Below are 21,994 nucleotides of genomic sequence, written 5' to 3' on the forward strand. Positions count from 1 at the left end.
GATATACAGAAAGTTCTTTCTGCCATCTGTGACAGAGTGGTTAATTCTTCTGGTTATTTATTTATTTTTAGAAACACAAGCTTCTCACATAAGGAAAAAAGGGGAAGATGCCCCAGTGACAGATTCAAATACACGGAGGTAGCAAAACCTAACAAACTCCCGCCTGGGCTCGTGTTCTACTTGGTTGCCTCTCTATAGTAGCCAAACACTTGTCAAGGCAGAGAGTTAAAGGGATGACAGGGAGTTAGTTGGTCTGTCTTTCTCAGGGAGAAATGGGGAGGGGAATCTTACTTATGCAAAATCTTTGTTTATAAAAAAGAATACTGGACAACACCAGCAGAATGACTATAATCCATTTTTATAGATTTCGGATACATCACTGAAAACAAGCTAATAATAGGCTTTTCATGACGCCACATTTTAAATTAATTAAGTGTGCCTATGACTTTTAGGGACCCAAACTGACATCATTGTAAGGATATCACAGGATCATCCATTTCAATAAGTTTTGAATCCTTAATTAAAAAAAAAAAAAAAAAATTAAAGTACTGCTCTTACACTTACTAGGCCTTCCTAGGCATCTTGGCTTTGTGTTAATACTTCAATTTCAGCTACAGTACCCAGTTTCTTGTAACAGGTGTGGTTGGGTAAACCCAATTTTGCAAAGTCAGTTGTTTCAACTTATTTCAAGAACAACTACTGAATATGAAAGGTGTAAAGCTAAAAAGAATACCAATATTTCTATTTGGTCTTGTAGCTCAACCAAATGCATACTTATCAGCTGAGTTTTATCTATCTAAAGAAACAGTATTGTGGGCTCAATAGTCCTCAAAGCATGCATACTCTGCAGTTTTCCCAGGCAAGCAGAAAGCTGCCTGAGAGGCTTACTTGTCTCTGTGGAGCATCTTTCTCTGATTCTATTGCTGTTGATGCTGTTGTTCTTAAGTTCTATCGAGTTGGTTCTGACTCATAGCGATCCTCTATAGGATTTCTAAGGAGTGGCTAGTGAGTTTGAACCACTGACTTTTGCAGTTTGAATCAAGCTTGTGGTCCAGTGCTTATCCTACTGTGCTCAACAATGACTCCTTCTACACCTATAGACATCCTAGAATAAAACGTTAGTGTGGCTCCAGTACTTGCTGCCATAATTTGTCACCTATAGATACCTCTATTTTGATTAAAAGTATTCAAATCTTGAGATATCCATAGAGAGCACAAGAAAACCACAAGGTAAAACACAGAGAAACAGAAAGAGCAAAATGTGAAAAACTAGAAAAGATGTTCCTTGGTCAATATATGCTGACGGAAAGAAAATCCAGGAGGAAAGTGACGCTCTAGGAAAACAAAGGATCTAAGTTTCTCTGCATTTGTGTGGGACCTGTTGTGAAGTGGAGAAGCAAGAAGTGTAAGAAGGCAAAAGACTAGGGGTCCCATAATAGAGAAAACCACTTTGGGAAATGATGCTAGTGTTGGATGTGGAGAAGCAGTTATTGTTTTAAGGAAAATAGTCATTGCAGAGATTAGATCAGGAGACTGTGGCAGGACCTCTCTAGGGAGGAAGTATTGGAAAAGACTTTTCTTTAACCCCACTACTTTGCATCAAACCATGGATGATGCTTAAGACTACCTGTTTTTCAAACTGTTGTTAGGGAGTTCTACCTCCATTTCCAACAAAATCTCATTTCCATTATTATTGATTGATAACAATTTTTCTTTCCAAGTCTATTTTTTGTGGGATGATTTTAGCAGTTCACTCTTCTGTAAGTATGAACTTTAATTGTTCTTGAGTGCTCCCTTGTGCTCCACTTACATCTCAGTATGAAGACTAGGCTGTGCCAAAAGATAATTCTTTTAAGGACCATTTACATAGAGCTTACCATTTGCCAACACTGTCCACAGTCCTTCATAATCAATGTATGCTGTAATATAAAAACTAGTATGCCAAGGAAAGTCACCTTGGGGAATACTTCTTTAAATGATGAAAAATACAGTTTTTTAGGGCCACTGAATATTGTTTGGAAGGAGCTATTACAGATGGCAAGTAATAAATGAGTTGTTGTTGTTGTTAAGTGCCGTCAAGTGGGTTCCAACCCATAACGACTATGTATAGGGTTTCCAAGGAGTGACTGATGAGCTTGAACCACCAACCTTGTAATTCAAATGGCTTTGCAGTCTGGTGCATTAACTCACAGTGCCACACCAGAACTCCAATAAATGAATAGAAACACTTTATATCTGGGTGGGAGATGATTTTGGTCTAAAACTATTCTGAAGACAAGCTCTAAGATGATTGAGAGCCAGTGAAAGTATGAAGGCATTCTGTAGTGTTTGACTACAATAGTAAAAGGGATAAAGAACTAGCACACCTAGAAACCAGATTCACAGAATTCTAGGATTGCTGAGATAAAATGAACTAAAAATAATCTAGTCCAGTGGATCCTACACTTTAGTATGTATCCGAATCAGGAGCTGCTGGGCCCCACCTTCAGGTTCTGATTTTGGTAAAGTATAGGATCTGTGAAAATGAGGAAGACCCTCCCCCATCCCAATGAGATGGATTGGTACAGTGGCAGAGGCAGTGGGTTCAAGTGTAAAAACAATTGTTAGGATAGCTCAGGACCAGGCAGTGTTTTATTCTGTTGTGCATGGGATTGCTATGAGTCAGAACCAACTCAATGATATCCAACAACAACAGGTAAGCCTGGAAAGTTGACATTTCTAATAGCTTAGGTAATGTCAGTGTAGAGGTTCTGGGGATAACCTTTTAGGACAACTTTAAGAATCACTGATGTAATCCTAGCTTCCATTTTACAGATGAGAAAAATTATAGGGTATACGATAAACAGATTTGTGTGATAATACACTACACATGGTATTCTATATCTGCTATCCATTCTGCCAAGGAATTGGGGGTAAAAATAATAAATGAACTCATGGGGGTAAAAATAATAAATGAACTGTAAATTGAATATAGAGGGTATTTTTGAATATTTATTTGTATTTTGACACTATTGTCACAAAATATTTCCAGTCTCTTATGTCATAAATAAAGTTTTTATTTGTATATGATTTTTTGTACTGAGAAATCCTCATGGAAAATTACAGAAGCTATAAGGATTCTTGAATGTGCTCAAAGAAATCCTAGGTAGCTGTGTATTTCATTTGTTGTTGTTGTTGTTAGGTGCTGTTAAGTTGGTTCTGACTCATAGCAACTCTATGTACAACAGAACAAAACACTGCCCAGTCCTGAATCATCCTCACAATTGTTAACATTTGAGCCCATTGCTGTTGCTACTGTTCCAATCCATCTCATTAAGGAGGTCTTCCTCTTTTTTGCTGACCCTCCATTTACTAAGCATGATGTCCTTCTCCTGATACTGGTCTGTCCTGATAACTTGTTTGAAGTAGGAGAGTTGAAATCTCACCATCCTGGCTTTTAAGGAGTACTCTAGCTGTATTTTCAATATTTAACCCAAAATCATATATTGTGTATCCCTTTTGTATTTCTCACTTCTGAACATTTCTAATTTCTTCTCTTTATTTTTTTGTAGACCAAATAACCAAAACATTGCAAATAATACTGGAGGTTGTACCAGAAGAAGACTGTCATAAACTGTGAGCTAAAGCATTCCAAATCTGGATGAGCTCATCTTGTTTCTGCCCAAGACCTGAAACATAATGTGGACCTGTACATCATTTTCTGGAAAACCAGAGAATTTCAAACTTCAGTGGTGGACTAAAGGAGTTATTTATTCCTATCTATATCTTATTGTAGATTCAAACTGGCCTCTAAGAAAATTAAGTATAATAATGTGTCGTTATTAAAAGACGATATGCAATTTTACCACAAATTCATAGAATTCTTAAGAGTCCTTGAGCCTACTTGTTGAGGTTAAGGAAGAGACATAGGAGAAGGCACAATCACTTCAGTGGTCATCTTATTGTGGCTAGGAACCTTCAAATTGAAGACTGAAATATATTTTGTATATATGAATTTTGCACAAATGGTTTTATATACTGTAGATAGCTATACTGTGAAAAGTGTTTTCTATTCTTCTGGGGTATGGGGGCGAGACATCTGTCATCATTATGGCAAGAAAGAAAGAAATTTGCTTTACACTGACATCACAGTATTTCTCCTATACAGACAGGCCAATTTAGATATCACATATCTTTTTAATGGATTTTACTTAGAGTATTTTGAACAAAGGAGAGAGGAAATATGCCTAGTGCTCTTGAACTCATTATTTAAGAGCTCTATTGAGTGATTGTTTATGAGAAAAATGCAGGAAATGTGCTTAAATAGAAAGCCTTGAAATTTATTATAATCTAATAAGTACATTGTAACTTGTCATTAATTGTCAGGAAGTCCATGGTTATGCACCATTTTGCTTTCATGACAAGAAATTTGATTAGGAAAAGATATAATACTCTGCCTTTTCCTAGAGCAATAGTAGGTTTGGTATTAAATTCTCTGCAGAAAAACTGCTTGTTTCACTAATAGTGTATCACTTGATATATATATCTAAATATGTACATTTTTAATCTTCAAATTTTAATATCAGTTTGAGAAAAATCACTAAGAAGGAAAATGTTCAAAATCACATGTCCATCACAGTAGTCATCTGCATTCAAAGCTGGAAATTTTGATGTATATTTTTTTAAATTTCCTAAATATTTATACATGGAGATGAATTTTGACAGTTTGTATATTCATATATCTTATATTCTGTTAAATTATCTCTTCAGATAAGACTGTCCAGATCAATTAGGAAAAGGAAAATATTTACATAAATTTGAGAAAAAAAATGGCACAGCTAAGTAAGATTTACAACTGAGACTTCTTAAAACTTTTTACTTCTGTACCTAGTCTTTGTCAGTAATATCCACACTTTAATGATCATTCAACTTGCAAAAGAGATAACTGATAGCAATTAATTGGAAGGAGACACTGTGCATTGTATATCTTTAGACAGGTGTTTTTATATGAGGATTGCAATGTGTTGTGAATTTTCAAATGAAAGTAATAGAATGACATTTGTTAACTATTACAAATAGACATCTTAGATTAAGTGGTTCCTTATGGCCATAGTTTGTTTTATCTTTTAATTGTGTCCAGCTGAAAATAAGGATATTTGAAAGAATCATGCATTTAAAATGATTCAGAGTTATTGAGGTCATACAGAAATGTACAAAATTGAAATGGTAATTTACAAATCATTTTTATTGGGCTGCTTCAATTTACTAATTTCCATATTTATATAGAGAACCTTTCATATACATAGCCAATATTGAAGGAGTTCTGGTAGCGTAGTGGTTAGAAGTCAGGCTGCTAACCTCAAGGTCAGCAGTTTAAAACTACCAGCCATTATGTAGAAGAAAGATGAGACTTTCTGCTCCTTTAAAGATTTACAGCTTCAGAAACCCTATACAGGGTCGCTATGAGTCAGAACCAACTCCAAGGTACACCACCACCACCATCCAATATTGTTTTTTTGTTTTTTTTTTCTCATAAAAATCTAACATTTAGGTATCTATGTGATTCACAAAAATGCCTTACTTAGTGTGTAGGATTTTCAAAAATTTGTCTGTAGTCACTATTTCTTATATTCATCCTTCCTTGTCCACATGTCTCCCCAGTACAAGATGCTAAATGTAAAAATATAATTCCATTATATACTATTTTCCCCACCATCTAGGGCCATAAATCTAAACAAGCCAACACTTCTTGAGATTTTTCTTGCCTACCCATAGTGGCCCTGTGTAGGGTTTCTGAGGAGAAGCTGGTGAGCTTGAACCACCAACCTTGCAGTTCAAACAGCTTTGCAGTCTGGCACATTAACCCTCAGTACCACACTAGGACTCCCAATGAAAACAATGATAAAATTTCATTTAAGGCTTGTGTACCACCTGTTTACTTTTGAGGTTAATGTATTTATATTGATGATGAAATATAGGTCTCATTTTTTGCTTAGGTTTTGGTTTTTAATAGGTATTTAAGGATCCTTGGTAGTGTAGTGTTATGCACATGGTTGATCACTGAAAGGTTTTGGATTGAACATACCAGCTGATCCACAGGAGAAAGATGAGGTAGTCTGCCTCGTAAAGATTCCAGCCTTGGAAACTCTATGAGACAGTTCTACTGTGACCTATAGGACCTCTATGAATCAGAATCAACTCAATGGCGGTGAATCTGTCATTGTGTATAGTAACTAGACTACCTACTTGTTCTTTCTACCATTAAAAAAAAGGCCATATTTGCATTATTTAATTTCTAATGCTATTGTAATGCTGTTTTAACCATCCACAAATTCATTCAGTAATTAAAAAAACAAAAAACCTAATGGAAATTAGTTATACTTCAGCTTATTTTTAGAACACTTTATGACAAGACACAGGATTTTTCTAAGCAGGAGATCAATATTTTAAATTTTGATTAACAACGGTAGCATGTAGAACATACTTTATCTTAAAAACTCTACTGCATACTTTTATGTATGTGTGCAATTTTATAAAAATTTTTTCTTAAACATTTAGAAACATACCTACTATTATATATATTGCTATTTTGGTATATATAACATGTTTTATATATATTATGTATATATTGGAGTCCTGATGTGGTGCTGCAGGATAATGTACTGGATATCAAGGTCGGTTTTAACCAAAAGGTCAGTAGTTCAAATTCACCAGTCACTCCTCAGAAACCCTATACAGTGTTGCTATGAGTTGGATCTGACTCGACAACATTTAGTAACAACAAGGTATATATTATTGTTTTAACATATAAAATGTTTTTATACGCTACACTTGTACCAGTGTGCATACTCAAATGGAATTAAAAGATAATGGATTTTTCATGAACTTTTTGAAGCCCTCTCACACATACTGTGAGTTTTTATAACACAAAAATGTGGCCAATTAAAACAGATTAAAGATTTGATTAAAACAGACCTAATAAAGACTTGCAAAGATAAAGCACAGTTTTGCAAATCTACACAAGTATAAAATAATTCTCCTTAAATAACTATTAATGTGTAAAGTAAATATTTGTCTTACAGTGCTACTTTGGTTCCTTTTTAAGTGTTAGATTATATCGATTATTAAGTATTGTTGTTCTTGTTGGTAAGTGCCATTGAGTAGGTTCTGAATCACAGGAACTCTGTATAGAGTTTATGAAGAACTAGTACTTGACCTGAACCACTGAACTTGTGGTTAGTAATCAAGTGTTTATCCTAAAGCGCCACTTCAGGATTCTAGTAAGTACTAGAGTATTTTAACCAAAGGAAGAAAACTGGACAATTAAAAAGGGTGATCTGTAGTCAGCAGGAACTAGAACCTGTTATTGTCTTCCTTCAGGTGATTAAAGACTTGTCCTAGAAAAAGATGACTAACATGCACATAAATGTTTATGTTCTTGCACCTGTAATTCTCTCACCCTGCTAAACCCAAATTAAGGTAGGTTATTAGGTTATATTAGCAATGCATGGCAGTTTCTCTCACACTAATATATGCACGTTGAGACAGATTTGCAGATTATTTTATGTGTCTGTTAAAATTGTTTCCCCAATTGCTATTTGATACATCAACAGATGGTTAACAGGAGTATAATTAAATAACTCAACAGTTTTCTTCATAAACTGTAATCAGGTTTCAGGAAACTTACTATTTTATCTGTATTTGCAGACGAATATAATGCTAACTAAGAAAGGGAACATAGTTGACCTTTGTTAAAGTTGATCTCTTATACTTGAGTGATTTGTTGTTGTTGTTGTTGGGTGCCATCGAGTTGGTACCAACCCATAGTGACCGTATGCGCAGCAGAAGGAAATGTTGCCTGATCCTGGGCCAACATCACTACTGTTGCCATGCTTGAGTCCATCGATGCTGCCACTTGGCCAATCCATCTCATTGGGGGTCTTCCTCTTTTTCTCTGACCCTCCACCTTACCAAACATGATATCCTTCTCCAGTGACTGGTCCCTCCTGACAATATATCCAAAGTATGAGAGACAAAATTTGGCCATCTTGGCCTCCAAGGAGCATTCTATGTGCACTTCCTCCAAAATGGATCTGTTGGTTCTTTTGGCAACCCATGGCACTTTCAATATTCTTCAACACCACAACTTAAAAGCATCAATTCTTTTTATATGGTCTTCCTTATTTGCAGTCCATCTTTCATATACATATGAGGTTATAGAAAATACCATGGCTTGGGTCAGGCGCACCTTAGTCCTCAAGCTGACATCTTTTCTCTTCAACACTTGTTGAAGACAGAGGTCTTGTGCAGCATATTTGCCTAATGCAATACATCTTGACTGCTGCTTCTGTGAGTGTTGATAGTTGATCCAAAAAGAATGAAGTCCTTGATAACTTCAATCTTTTCTCCATTGATAAGAATGTTGGTTATTGGTCCAGTGGTGAGGATTTTTATTTTCTTGAATTTGAAATGCAATCCATACTGAAGGCTGTGCTCTTTGATCTTCATCAGTAAACGTTTTAAGTCCTCTTCACCTTCAGCCAGCAAGATTGTATCATCTGCATATCACAGGTTGTTAATGAGTCTCAGCCAGCAAGATTGTATCATCTACATATCACAGGTTGTTAATGAGTCTTCCTCCAATCCTGATGCCACATTTTTCTTCATAGAACCTAGCTTCTCATAGTATCTGCTCAGCATACAGGTTGAATAAGTATGGTGAAAGAATAAAACCTTGTCGTGCACCTTTTTTGAGCAATCAGTTATAAAACAAAACAAAGTTGAGGGTCAAAGTAGCAGGGAATGAAAGGTGCTATGCTATTTGAATTAAAAATATGTTAGTGTAATTTATAATGGAACATTACAAAATATTAAAAATGTTCTGCTATGCACACACACAGACGAGTTAACTGAATCTCAGATTCAGTGCCCCTCATTTTGACATGCCTCTTCGAATACCCTATACCTAATTTTGTGCTGTTGTTGTCATTGTTGATAAGTGCCATTGAGTTGATTCTGATTCATAGTGACCCTGTGTGTGGTTTCTGAGGAGCAGCTGGTGGGTTTGAACCACTAGCCTTGTGGTTAGCAGTCCAGTGCTTTTACTACAGTGCTACACCAAACTCCAATTTTTCACTAGGTATTTTGTACTATTTTTATTGAAGATAAAAAATAGATATATATTTTTTGCCTTACAAAACCTGCACCAGCCTCTATGAGTAAGATAAAATACTTTTCTTTTTCTTTCTTTCTTTTTTTTTTTTTTCTGTTAGAAATAAGCATAGGTTGTTGTAGTATCTATTTATTAAATAATAAAATTGGAAGTTAAGTAAAGTATCAATATAAGAGCCTTTCTCATATAGGTGATATATGAGGGTAAGAAGGTAGTTTTAGTACTGCATAACAGATAAACAAGAAGCTCTTTTGCTTAGCTTAGAAACAAATGATGAGAAATATGGGATCTGAATACAATTGACTCAAGAAACTAGAAAATTTTCTTGAATATAATCTTACTTCATTTTACCTTAGAATGCTATATATTGGTGCTAATACTGTTACAGCATTTTCCTAACCAGAGTCTGGGGCGCATGGTGGTTTCTATAATATAAGCACTAAACTGAGATCTACAAAGTCTGTGGTTAGAGCCTCCGAGCCACTCCATGAGAGAAAGAAGAAGTTTGGCTGCTAACCAAAAGATTCAAGGTTGCACTCATCCAGAGACACCTTGGAAGAAAGGTATTGTCATCTGCTTCTTAAAAGATCACAGCCATGCAAACCCTGTGGAGCACTTCTACTCTGCACACATGGGGTTGCTGTGAGTCAACATCAACTAGAAAGCAATTGGTTTTATCAATATATACAATACCTAAAAGTGTATCTTCTACATAGACCATAATTTATTAGTATTTTAACAGTTTTGTTTTTTATTAAACTATGCTTCCTTCTGTTACATTTTCAAATTAGTTGACATTTGCAAATCACTATTTGGTCTATTTTTAGATCTTGTATAGATTCACAAAGATTTCCATGGTTTTGTGGAAATTTCTGTATTTTCCCTTAAGTTGTAAGATACCATCCATCCTTATAATCTTAACACTATTAACTTGACCTCTTGAAATATTTCTGTTTTTGTTGAATGCATTCATGACTTTTTTTTTTCTTTTTTTGGCATGGTGTCCTTAAGAAAAGTAGTGAATCTTTGAGTTTGAATTTGACATTTGAATCTATTTTATTTGTAACTTGTTCTGGGGCAACTGGAAGCTCAAGCCTGAGAGGGTTTCGCTGCCTGGGGGCCCATGGGGTGGGGAAATTGGCCAGCAAAGGAGAAACAGACATGCAGGGGCACGCAGCAGGTAAGGGAGTCCAAGCCTCAGTGTGGGAAAAGTGTCAGCTCAGAATAGGCAGAAGGAGGGGATTAGAGAGAAAGGCCAGAGTGTGGAGGGGGACAGGCAAGGGGGTCCTGCCCTCCTCCACTCCACTGTCTGTCCCCCTTCCCTTTGCTCTCCTTCCCCTCCTCATCCTCCTTTACCCCATTTCAAATTTGAAATTTGAATCTATTTTATTTGATTTTCTTGGTGTGAATGTACCATTTAGATTTATTTTCTTGGGAGTTTCCACCACTAACCCTCCTCTTTGTTACCATTGGGTTTAAAGTAACATAGTTCTTGGTTATAGTCTCTAAATAGCGATCTGCTACATGTGTGTGGAGCAAGGTACTTGAATTAAGGGTACATTTATAGTATCCATAACTGGCTTTACAGTTTTATAGATAACAATTCTCTCCAGAAATTGTGGAGCATTAGGCATCTGAGAGCAATATAGATGACTGCACTGTTTTCAAAGTGCACTTGCTTTTTTTTTTTTTTTCCCTCCTCCCAATATATACGCTACTTTTTTTTTTTAAGTATGACTTTCAAGTGAATTAATTTATTGATTAGAAGGCCTCCTTGCTGAGTCCTATTACCTTTTTTTGAAGACTCTAAAGACTATGTTGAAAGCTAGAAAATGAAATTCAAAAGGGTAATAATGCACAGTTATTTCTGGCACTGGTGATTATATTTTGAGTCCCCCTTGGCAACAGGTTATTTTGCACAGCATCTTGTGGGGAAACATATTAGGGCTTGAGATTTTACAATTATCTAAGTGGTTGGATTGTAAGTGGTTCTGACTTAAAAGTGGGTTGTGAAGTTAGACCTTACATATTCCTAATAAATAACATCATTAAGAATATAGTCAGATCACACTGGTAGGCAATGTAGTATGAGTCTGTGGTCTTAAGTTTAACCTCTCTTACTTTAACAGGATTTCTAGGTATGTTTTTGCTAGCTTTCATTCTTAATTCCAATTTACTGACTAATACAATATAAACAATATTATATTGGGATAGAAAAACACATAAAAAGAAAAAAAAAAAAAACTAGATAGTTCCAAATGAATCCATGCTTTTAACAGATGTCATGATCTACATTGAACTGCTGTTCATTTAATTATTTCAGACACTACCACATAGCACTTTTTTTTTTTTTTTTTACTGTTTAAAAAGCAAAAAAAAGAAAGAAAGCAATATATATGTAGGTACTGTTGTTGTTGTTGAGTGCCGTCAAGTCAGTTTTGACTTATAGTGACCCTGTTTCCAGGAGCAGCTGGTGGATTTGAACAACTGACCTCTGGTTCTCAGTCCAGTGCTGATCCTAAAGTACCACACTCAATCGGAGCCCTGGTGTGGCACTGTAGGATAAAGCATTGGCAAAGTCAGTGGCTCAAATCAACCAGACTCTCCTTGAAAACCTGCTATAGGGTCACTGTTAGTTGGAACTGGTTTAAAGGCACTTAACAACAATGAACAAATCACAAAAATACTCTAGACCTTGCAGTTCAAACTGGTCTTACAATCCAGTACTTATCCTACGGCCTCACCAGGCCGGTTATAAACCTGGAATTAAATTTTCAATATGTCTATCTTGATTGACATTACAGGTACTCCTTGGACTATGAAAAAATTTGTTCCAAAACCTCTTTAAATTGAATTTGTACATAAGTCAGAGCAGTTAGGTATAGTTCAGGTCTAACAACAGTTAGTCAAATCAAAGGTTTATCTTAGTATAGAGTATATAGTGTTTCTCTCTATGCATAAACCAATAAACACTTTCAGATGTACTAAAACATCTTTAACAGAATACTACAGTAATAATAATGTTTTAATGTTCATTGCAAAGAAACACTGTTTGTTACTACAAACCATTGTATGTACCTCAACTTTTTAATATAACGTATCATGGAGGTTATATGTAAGTTGAATGTTTGTAACCAGGGGACTGCTTGAGTTTGTGTTCAGAAAGTGGCAAATACTTAAATTCCTTAGGTTGTTCCTGGTACTGTTAGAATATACTTTGCCTTGAAAACATCATTGCTTGGAACGTAGGCATTGGCCCCAAATTTCTATCTGTTTTAAGTTGATAGCAGTACAACAGTAAGTAATGAGTTTTCACTAGTACCTATCAACATTTTGAGAACTTTGCAAATCTGAACATCAGTTGTGCTAAGAATACACTGATTAGTATGATGAAACATATTGTCTTCTCCCTATGCTACATAGGTGAATAAGCATGCAGTTGTGTATTTCTCCTGCTAAATGTTGGCTCCCTGTGGTTTTATAATAAGCACAAGTCAGAAATACGGCAAGAAAAATTGCCTCTTCTATTGAATGTTTGGCAAACTTAATTTGTCATACTTTTCTGACAAGGACTTGACCCTAAATCTCATTACACTTGGTTCTTTATTATCCTAGCAAGGATTAGATGGTAGTGATGCACTGGTAGAGATGGTTTTTAGTTATTGATCAGAATTTATCTCTTGATGAAAGTTTCATGTCTTTTTATTACGTGTAAATCTGTATTATGTATTTACTTTATGAAAGTGGGTCTAGCAAGCTCTGTGGTAAAATGTGGCCTAGTCACAATAACTTCTTTTTTTAATTGAAAAGGGGTAGACAAATTCTTATGAATGTATTTCACATTAATATATATGTATTATGCATGAATGTATTTAAATATATTTTATATTGTATGACAAGTGTTAATGGCTTATGATGACAGAATCAATTCAGTAAAGCAGTAGTGAGCATTCTGTTAAAGTTTCTTCTGGTAGCCATCTCTTGAATTTGTGCTTAAATTATAATGTAGAGACAGGTATATCCTTCAACTAGGTTCTGGAATACGTTTGTCATGACCTTATAATATTTCCATAGTTGAAGGGCATGCTGGATGTGACCTGGTGACCTAAAGAGGAACTGAGGTCCAGCTAGGAAACTAGGAACCTCATAAATGGTCCTCATCTCCTTAGGGGATTCTTCACTTTGGCATTATAATAATGAAACTTAGTAAAAGTGTGCATATTTTATACTTATTTTATTTGATGTCATAGAATGATTGATTTAAGACCTGAGAAAAATGCTTCTCTGTACCACATTCCAACCAGAGTATTAAGATATTTAACTATGAAAATATAAATGGTGCAAAGGGACCTTCATTTGTGGATTGTGTTGTGTTTCATAGGGTTCTCTGTCACTGATGCCTTCACCAGTATGTAATATGTGAAATAAAATGGATTTTTCTACAGTTAAATGATTTCCCTCTGGGGAGAGTTCTGGTGCAGCAATCACACTGCCAGATGGTGTTTATGGGCTATTTGTGTAAGTGGTAAGATACTATGAAAGAAGTGTGCTTTCATCTGAGGGAAACTTTATCTATGTGCTTTTTAAAAAATAGGATAACATTTTGGTGCAATATGATACCACTCAACTTTGTATTGAATTGAATTTTGATTGTTTTTATGTATATGTATGTGTCATGCTTCTAGTTGCTTCAAACTTGTATATCTGTTTTTTGTATAACTTTTTACTTGAAGGTATTTTAAATGGGAATTTGAAATAAACATTTGGACAGTTTTCATACTAAAATAATATTGTTGTTTTACTATATAATAGTATGTTGTTGTTGTTAAGTGCCGTCGAGTCGGTTTCGACCCATAGCGACCCTGAATAGGGTTTCCAAGGCTGTAAATCTTTACAGGAGCAGATCGCCTCATCTTTCTCCCGCGGAGCAGCTGGTAGTTTCGAACTGCCGACCTTCCAGTTCGCAGCCCGATTCATATACATTCCATTAAATTGAAGACGTTATTTTAATGACTGGATCAATCTGTCACTGATTCTGTATATTCTGTTGGAACAGTCTATAATGCCAGTTTCCTACGTTAAAATGTGGTCCTAGCATGGTGCCATAGCATAAGCACTTGTCCTCAAAGTCGATTTGAACCACAAGGTCAGCATTTCAAACTCACCAATCATTCCTTAGAAACTCTATGTTGTTTTTTAGGTGGCATTGAGTCAGTTCCTACCCATAGTGACCCTGTATAGGGTTTCTTAGGAGCAGATGGTGAGCTTGAACCACCGACCTTGCAGTTCAAATGGATTTGCAGTCTGGCACATGTTAACCCACAGCGCCACACTAGGACTCCACAAGAAACCCGATACAAGGTCATTATTAGTTGGAACTGACTCCACAGCACCTAACAGCAACAATAGTGCCAAAAAATTGAAAGTGGTGTCAGACAAAATCTCTGTAAAGAAACTCTCTTCTTCCTCAAGGCCTACATCCATCTGTTCTCTGGTCCAAGATAACCTTGGTCCTTCTGCATTTGCATTTGTCTTAGTTCAGAGTGTTCTCACTTCATGCTTTTTGAGACAAGAATCTTGTCTCTTATATCCCTCTACTTTAACCCCTGCATTGCATCTTCAGAACATTCTTTCTGAAATACAAATAAAGTCAAAATCATCAGTACTTGTAGGATAAAATCCAAATAACATTTAAGGCTTTTTACAATATGTCTATTTTCTTTGCCTGCAAATGATCATTTGTACATTCTCTGCAGTCATATTAATCCTCATTTCAGTAGTTAAAAAAGCACAGTTTTTTTTTTTTTTAACCCATTGCAGACTCTTACAGGAATTATATCTTCCTCCAACACTCCCATCTCCTTACTTTCCACATAGCAAACTTCTATCCAACCTTCAAGACTGAGTCCAACAGTTGTCTCTTCTAAAAACCTTCTCCAAGTTGGTTCAAGACAAGCTTGATAGTAAGAATGAACTTTCTTGATATCAAGGATGAAGCTGTCCCTGAACATCTTCATCATCTGAGGGACACATCTTTTGCACATCTCATTATACATCATTGTGATTACTTTACTTGACTCCTTATATATGCAAATATAATTTTTAGGCATGTCAAGGCAGAAGCAACTCTACACTTATCCACTCAGAAACTGGCCACCTCACCCCTCATACATACAATCATCTCAATGTTTTATAGTTGAATATAGAGAAAAAATTCAAGTAGAAAATTATTAGATGAAGTCCAGTTATAAAAGTAATTGTGAACCAGTTGTAAAAATAATTGTACAGACCACTACCACAGAATACTGGATGAAGCAGTTTCAAGGGATGATCCTGGAACTCTGAACTACATATAATATAAGAATCAAAGGCTTACTGCTAGTGGGATTTGTATTAGAAGCAAGAAAGGAGGTGCTTTCTGATCTGTGGTTGGCAATGGGTCCTGGAACATCCGTCTTTAGCAGGATGGAGCAGGTGAAAGATCAAGGGAGTGCTCCCATCACAAGGTCTGACTAATAATTGGAAATGAAGGTGTGAACATCTTTTTTCTTCTGTTTATTTGTCTCTGTCTGTGTACTTCCACTCTGGTGACTAGAGGGGGTTCCTGAGTGATTGGGCAGCCTCCTCATCCCTGGAGGATTCTACTATGTACACGCATGGATCTGCTTAGAATAAACTGCTGGACCCAGAATTGAAGGAGCAAGAGAGTCAAAACAGCTTAAAATGGGAGGATCTTCCAAAATTGTTCTGGCCAGCCTTGGGCTGTGTCTCACTAGAAGAAACACCTGAATGGACTTGAAGAGAGGTGAGAGAGACAGACAAAAAAAAGGAAAGAGGCTGAAAATTAAATCTCAAGTTATATCAAAAGGAGCAATGGTAACATCTTGAAATTTCTCAGAGGCCTTAAACGCAAGAAGCCAGAAAGGGCATTAAAGTCTTATTCATATTTTGCAATGGGTTTTGTTTTTTGCTCCCCCTTTTACTTGGGGGCGCTCTTTATCTCCCTACATTACTCAAGAAGAGACAGCAATTACAGTCATATAGCCAAACTACAATTGCACCCTGTGAAATCCTACTATCTTGGCAAGAGCCAATACCAGCTGCTATACATCAAAAGAGAGTGAACACTTATTAAAATTACTCTGAGTTGAGTAATAAGAGACATTAAAAGGGAATTTCATCTCCTGATCACATTTGCCGATCCCATCTCCCAGGAGAGAATCAGAAAATTTAATAATACACCAATATACATGAATCTAATTATTGAAAATACATCTTATTATTGAAAATGCTCAAAAAACAACAGAAGATCTCAGCTCATGTCCAGAAACAATATAGAGTAGCTGAAAAAAAATAATAAGTTGGAGGTAAACCTAGGCTTTCTATTGGAAGGAAGGCAGGCTTCAGGACTGCCTGATAATTAATTCAGGAGAAAGCTATTAAGGTACACCCAAATGCTCCAATTAGGTGTTGAGAAAATAAAGGAGAAGTCAGGGAAGTGATACAGAGACAATAAAATAAGATAGAAATAGCATTGGGAACAATTTAAAACCTACAAAAAGAGGTCCAAACAATTAATAATAAAATATCAGAAATAGAAATTACACAGAAAGGGCAAAAGAGTAGAATTGAGGAGCTGGAAGCCAGAACCAGTGCACTTGAAGACAAATCTTTCAATACTGCTAAGATAGACAAGCAAGCAGAAAATAGAATTTTAAAAAAGTCTGAAGAAAGTGTAAGATTTATGAAGAGGGATAACCTAACAGTGATTGGACTTCTGGAACAAGAAGCATCACAGAAGACTACAGAAGAGATAGTTGAAGATCTGCTGAAAGAAAATTGCCTCAACATCCTGAAAGATGAGAAGATAATCAAGATCGTTAAACCCCAGGAAGGATAGACCCCAAAAGATTATAACCAAGACATATCATAAAGCGCCCTCAAATCAAAGACAAAGTGAGAATCCTGAAAGCAGCTAAGAAAAGATAAGTGTTACTTACAAAAGCAAAGAAATACGTTTAAATTCTGATCTCTTAGAAGAAACCATGCAGGTTAAGAGGGCAATGGAGAGACATATATAAAACCCTGAAAGAAAAAAAAAAAAAAAAAAGTCAACCAAGAATTGTCTACTTAGCAAAGTTGTCTATCAAATACAATAGTGTAATCAATACATTCCAGGATAAACAGAAACTACAGGACTTTATCAAAGCTAAACTAGCACTTCAAAACATCCTAAAGGGAGTTCTTTGAATTGAGAACCAACAAAAACAACAACCAGATATAGAAATACCTGGAAGCACCACCCAGAACTCAAACAACAGATGGACGAGGTCAGAATGAAACTACAGGAACAAATTCAGAGGATCTGGCAGGTCAGTGTATGATGAAAATAATATTTTAAAAAAGTAGTTGTGAACCTAAATCAGCATATTTAAGAGCCTAATGATAGTTTGAGCTCTGGTAGTGTAGTGGTTACAAATCAGGCTACTAACCTCAAGCTCAGCAGTTTGAAACTACCAGCTATTCTATGGGAGAAAGATGAGGCTTTCTGATCCCATAAAGATTTACAGACTCTAAACAGAGTTGCTCTTGTACCTCCTCATGAAGGAGCTCTGGTAGAGTAGTGGTTACGAAATCAGGCTGTTAATCTCGCGGTCAGCAGTTCGAAACTACCAGCTGTTCCACTGTAGAAAGATGAGGCTTTCTGCTCCCACAAAGATTTACAGCCTTGGAAACCCTGTACAGGGTTGCTATAAGTCGGAACCGACTCCACGGCACATAACAACACAACATCAATGATAGTTTAACAACAAATTAGTAGATTATGCATCATCTGATTATTCTACATATTTTCATAAGCACAGGTCCAATCATTTTTACCAATATTAAAATAAATGTATTTATATGTCACATGCTTTACATTTACTTTCAAAATTGTATAAATTTAATAAGTGCCAAAATTACTAGTTTTCCTTTCATTCTTCTCTAAAATTCACCAGAAAAAGTTGTGCCATCACCGATGGCTTATTCAAAACAAAGTTCGGTTATCTCAAATGTGTTTCCCTTTGCTCTACACTTTATAACATATTTAGTTTTTGCAAGATCTTATGAAAATTGATTACCTTATTGTCAAACATGTAGGAACCTTAGTATTTCTTTTTTGGAAGATTCATAATAGGTCGCTGGAATCTTGTAGGAGATTTAAATTTAACTGGTAAATCAGTTGCCATCAAGTGAATTCCAGCTCATGGTCAATATGTATGTGTCAGGATTTATGTTTTTTCTATGAAGTTTTCAATGGTTGAGTATTTTGGAAGTTGATTTTCGGGACTTTCTTTCAAGGAGTTTTTTTGGAAGCTGATTTTCAGGCCTTTCTTTCAAGGAGTCTTTTGGTAAACTCCAACCACTAATCTTTTTGTAAGCCACTGAGGGTTATTAGTTATTTGCACCATCAAGGAACTCACACTTAAACTTGTTGTTGTTGCTAGGTTCCTTCAAGGTGCATTTGACAGGTAGTGACTCTATGTATAACAGAACACTGCCCAGCCCTGTGACATCCTTAAAATTGTCATTAAGCTTTAGCCCACTGCTACTGCAACTGTGCCAATTCACCTCATTGGGGTTCATTCTCTTTTCACTGATCCTTCACTTTACCAAGAGTGATGACATTAGTCAGAGACTAATGTCTTCTTATAGCATATTGAAAGTATGAAAGACTAAGTATCTCTATCTTGGTTTCTAAGGACCACTCAAGCTATACTTCTTCCAAGATAGATTTGTTTGTCCTTTTGGCAATCCATGGTACGTTTAATATTCTTTTCCAATACCATAATTGAAATGCATCAATTCTTCTAAGGTCTTCCTTATTTATTGCCCAACATACACTTCCATATGAGGCTATTGAAAATACCATGGCTTGGATCAGGCCCACCTTAATACTGAAACTGATCTTTTTGCTCTTTAAAGCTTTTTTATGGAGGGTATATGCCTAATGCAATATGTTGTTTGATTTTTTGACTGCTGCTTTCATGAGTGTTGATTTTAGACCCAAGCAAAGTGAGGTCTTTGAAAACTTTAGCCTTTTCTCCATTTATCATGATGTTCTGATAGTGTAGTGGTTACGAGTCAGGATGCTAAGCTTATGGTCAGCAGTTCAAAACTACCAGTGGTTCCATGGGAGAAAGATGAGACTTTCTGCTCCTGTAAAGATTTACAGCTTTGGAAATACTATACAGGGTTGTTGTGAGTTGGAACCGACTCCATGGCATATAACCACCACCGATTATTGGTTCATTTGTGAGGATTTCTATTTTGTTTACATTGAAGTGCAATCCATATTGAAAAATGTCGTCTTTAATGTTCATTAGTAAGTCTTTCGATTCCTTTTCACTTCCAGCAAACAAGTCTGTATCTGCATATTGCAGATTTATTAGTGAGTATTCCTCTAATCTTGACGCCACATTATTCATTTAACACAGCTTCTTGGATTACCTGCTCAGCATGCAGACTGAATAAGGATGGTGAAAGGATACAACTCTGCCTACATAGCTTTTCTGATTTTAGACATTTAAGTATCTGCTTGTTCTGTTCAAACAACTGTCTTTTGGTGTATGTACATGTTCCTCATAAGCACAATTAAACGTTCTGGGATGGTCCTTCTTCACAATGTTATCCATAGTTTGCCAGAATTCATACATTTGATTAAAAGCCTTTGCATAGTTAAGAAAGCATAAGTAAACAGCTTCTTGATACCCTATGCTTCTATCTAAGATCCATTTGATATCAGCAATAATGGCCCTAGTTCCATGTTCTCAAATTTGCCTTAAACTTCTAGCAGTTCACTGTCAATGTACTAGTGCATCCATTCTGAAATTCTTTTCAGTAAAATTTTACTTGCATGAGATATTAATGACATTGTTCAATAGTTTCCTTATTCCATTGGGACCTACTTCAATTTAGACTACAAGAACTTCTCTTAAGATAAAGTTATCAGAACTTTCACTAAAATAGCTGACTATACAGACATGCTACACAGATCCTGTGCAACAAAGATATGGGGAGCAAGTGAAACAGATACAGATGATAATCTTTGAGCACTGAGTTTCATAGGAAATGTTGTTGTTGTTGTTGTTGTTAAGTGCCATCAAGTCGGTTCCGACCCATAGCGACCCTGTACAGGATTTCCGAGGCTGTAAATCTTTACGGGAGCAGAACGCCTCATCTTTCTCCCGCGGAGCAGCTGGTAGTTTCGAACTGCTGATCTTGAGGTTCACAGCCCGATTCGTAACCACTACGCTACCAGAGGTCCTTCATAGGAAATGTTAGAGAAGTGAAATTAATACCTACTATTGTTTGTTGTTGTTTAGTGCCGTCGAGTCAGTTCTGACCCATAGCGACCCTGTACAGGGTTTCCGAGGGTGTAAATCTTTACGGGAGTAGAAAGCCTCATCTTTCTCCCGCGGAGCAGCTGGTAGTTTCGAACCGCTGACCTTAAGGTTCGCAGCCCGATTCGTAACCACTACGCTACCAGAGCTAGAAGAAGCTAAACAAGGGTGGTGGAAAATGGAGATAGATGGGTAAAATGTGTTGACTAGTCAGATGCTACCTGACCTTCTTGAACTTTTGCTAGCAGCTTTGGAGTCCGACAATGGCCTGTTGATTCAGATGTGCACTGGTGACTTGTGATGATAAAGATATGATACTTTCTGTTCCTCACACTACCTTGGTGATCAGAGGCATGGCCAACACCCACCCTTATATACCCTAGCGTAGCCCCTACTCTCCTGATATTCAGTTACTCAGTCATGAGCCACACAGTTGTGAGCCACACTACTGTTAGTCAGAGACTGGCTGTACCATTCTGGTACTTGAAACCATGCTTCAGACCTGCAGAACATGCAGAGTCATCCCTGGCCAGCCTTAAAGTAGCAGGAATTCTCATAACCAGGCACCCTGCCTCCAGCTACTCTCTGGACCTGAAAGATCCTGACCTCAGCTACCTTTGGGACCTCTTCATATTAGTTCTGGATTGGGTGTCCTGAACATAGATAGTACCTAGGCCCATAGGTATTCCATCTACTGCAGGGAACACCATCATCTTATTCTTCCCACTTCTACTTGATCCAAGGTTTTCCCCTCTCTGGTTCAAGTACTGGTTTTAACCTTTCATTGTTTGTGTCTGTTTATTCTTTCTTCTCCTCCCCTTTCTCTTGTTTATATACCCTTTCTATCTCCATTTTCATTTTTCTTTCTTTCCTTCTGTTTCTCCCCCACTCTTTTTCTTCTTGATTTTTCTTTACTACTTTTAGGTCTCTTTATCCTTTCTCTTTGCCTTGTTTTGTTTAAGATTTTCCTTCTTTTTATTCTCTTTCTTATTTTTCCTCTTCTGTAGCTATTTTACTTCCATATTTTCACTTTTTAGATATATTTTTTCTTGCTGCTTTCAGAATTTTCCTTTTTTCACTGTTGCTGCTGTTTGCTTATTTATTTTGTGTGTTGTTGTGTTTTTTCTTCTTGTCCCACCCAATGGGAAACAGCAGACAAGTTCATACAGTCAGCCTTGCCACAACTATTCCCTTTGCAGACCCACACAGTGGAAAAATAGCCAATTCCAGATCCGATACCACCTGATCAATTAAAGACAGCAGCCAACAACAGCCAAGCCCACCCTAAACTGAGCTTCATGAACAGAAAACAGAGAACAGTGCACAAGCTTCTATGGTCTAATGAAACCTACAGAAGGCAGATGTGAGTGCCTAAGAACACAGCAACATATAATCATTAATTAAATACAAATACAATGACATCACAGTGTCTTAGAAACAACAGATAACTTCAGTTCCC

At 36.4% G+C, this 21,994-nt stretch overlaps 1 protein-coding gene across 2 annotated transcripts in view; it reads left to right on the forward strand.

The window, feature by feature from the left end:
• Positions 1 to 13,930, forward strand: part of SLC7A11 (solute carrier family 7 (anionic amino acid transporter light chain, xc- system), member 11) — a 118,664-nt gene extending 104,734 nt beyond the window's left edge. Inside the window, exon 12 of one of the 2 annotated variants that reach the window (XM_006872232.1) lies at positions 13,533 to 13,930. In XM_006872232.1, coding sequence (XP_006872294.1) covers positions 13,533 to 13,567 — 35 coding nt within the window. In that variant the 3' untranslated portion in view covers positions 13,568 to 13,930. Of the gene's footprint in view, positions 1 to 3,551; positions 3,620 to 13,532 lie in introns of those variants that run through there. The other variant, XM_006872231.1, reaches the window with a different exon arrangement.
• The last annotated feature ends 8,064 nt before the right edge of the window (positions 13,931 to 21,994 follow it).

The sequence above is a fragment of the Chrysochloris asiatica genome, unplaced genomic scaffold (assembly GCF_000296735.1).
Source record: "Chrysochloris asiatica unplaced genomic scaffold, ChrAsi1.0 scaffold00187, whole genome shotgun sequence".
NCBI classification, from domain to species: Eukaryota; Metazoa; Chordata; class Mammalia; order Afrosoricida; family Chrysochloridae; genus Chrysochloris; species Chrysochloris asiatica.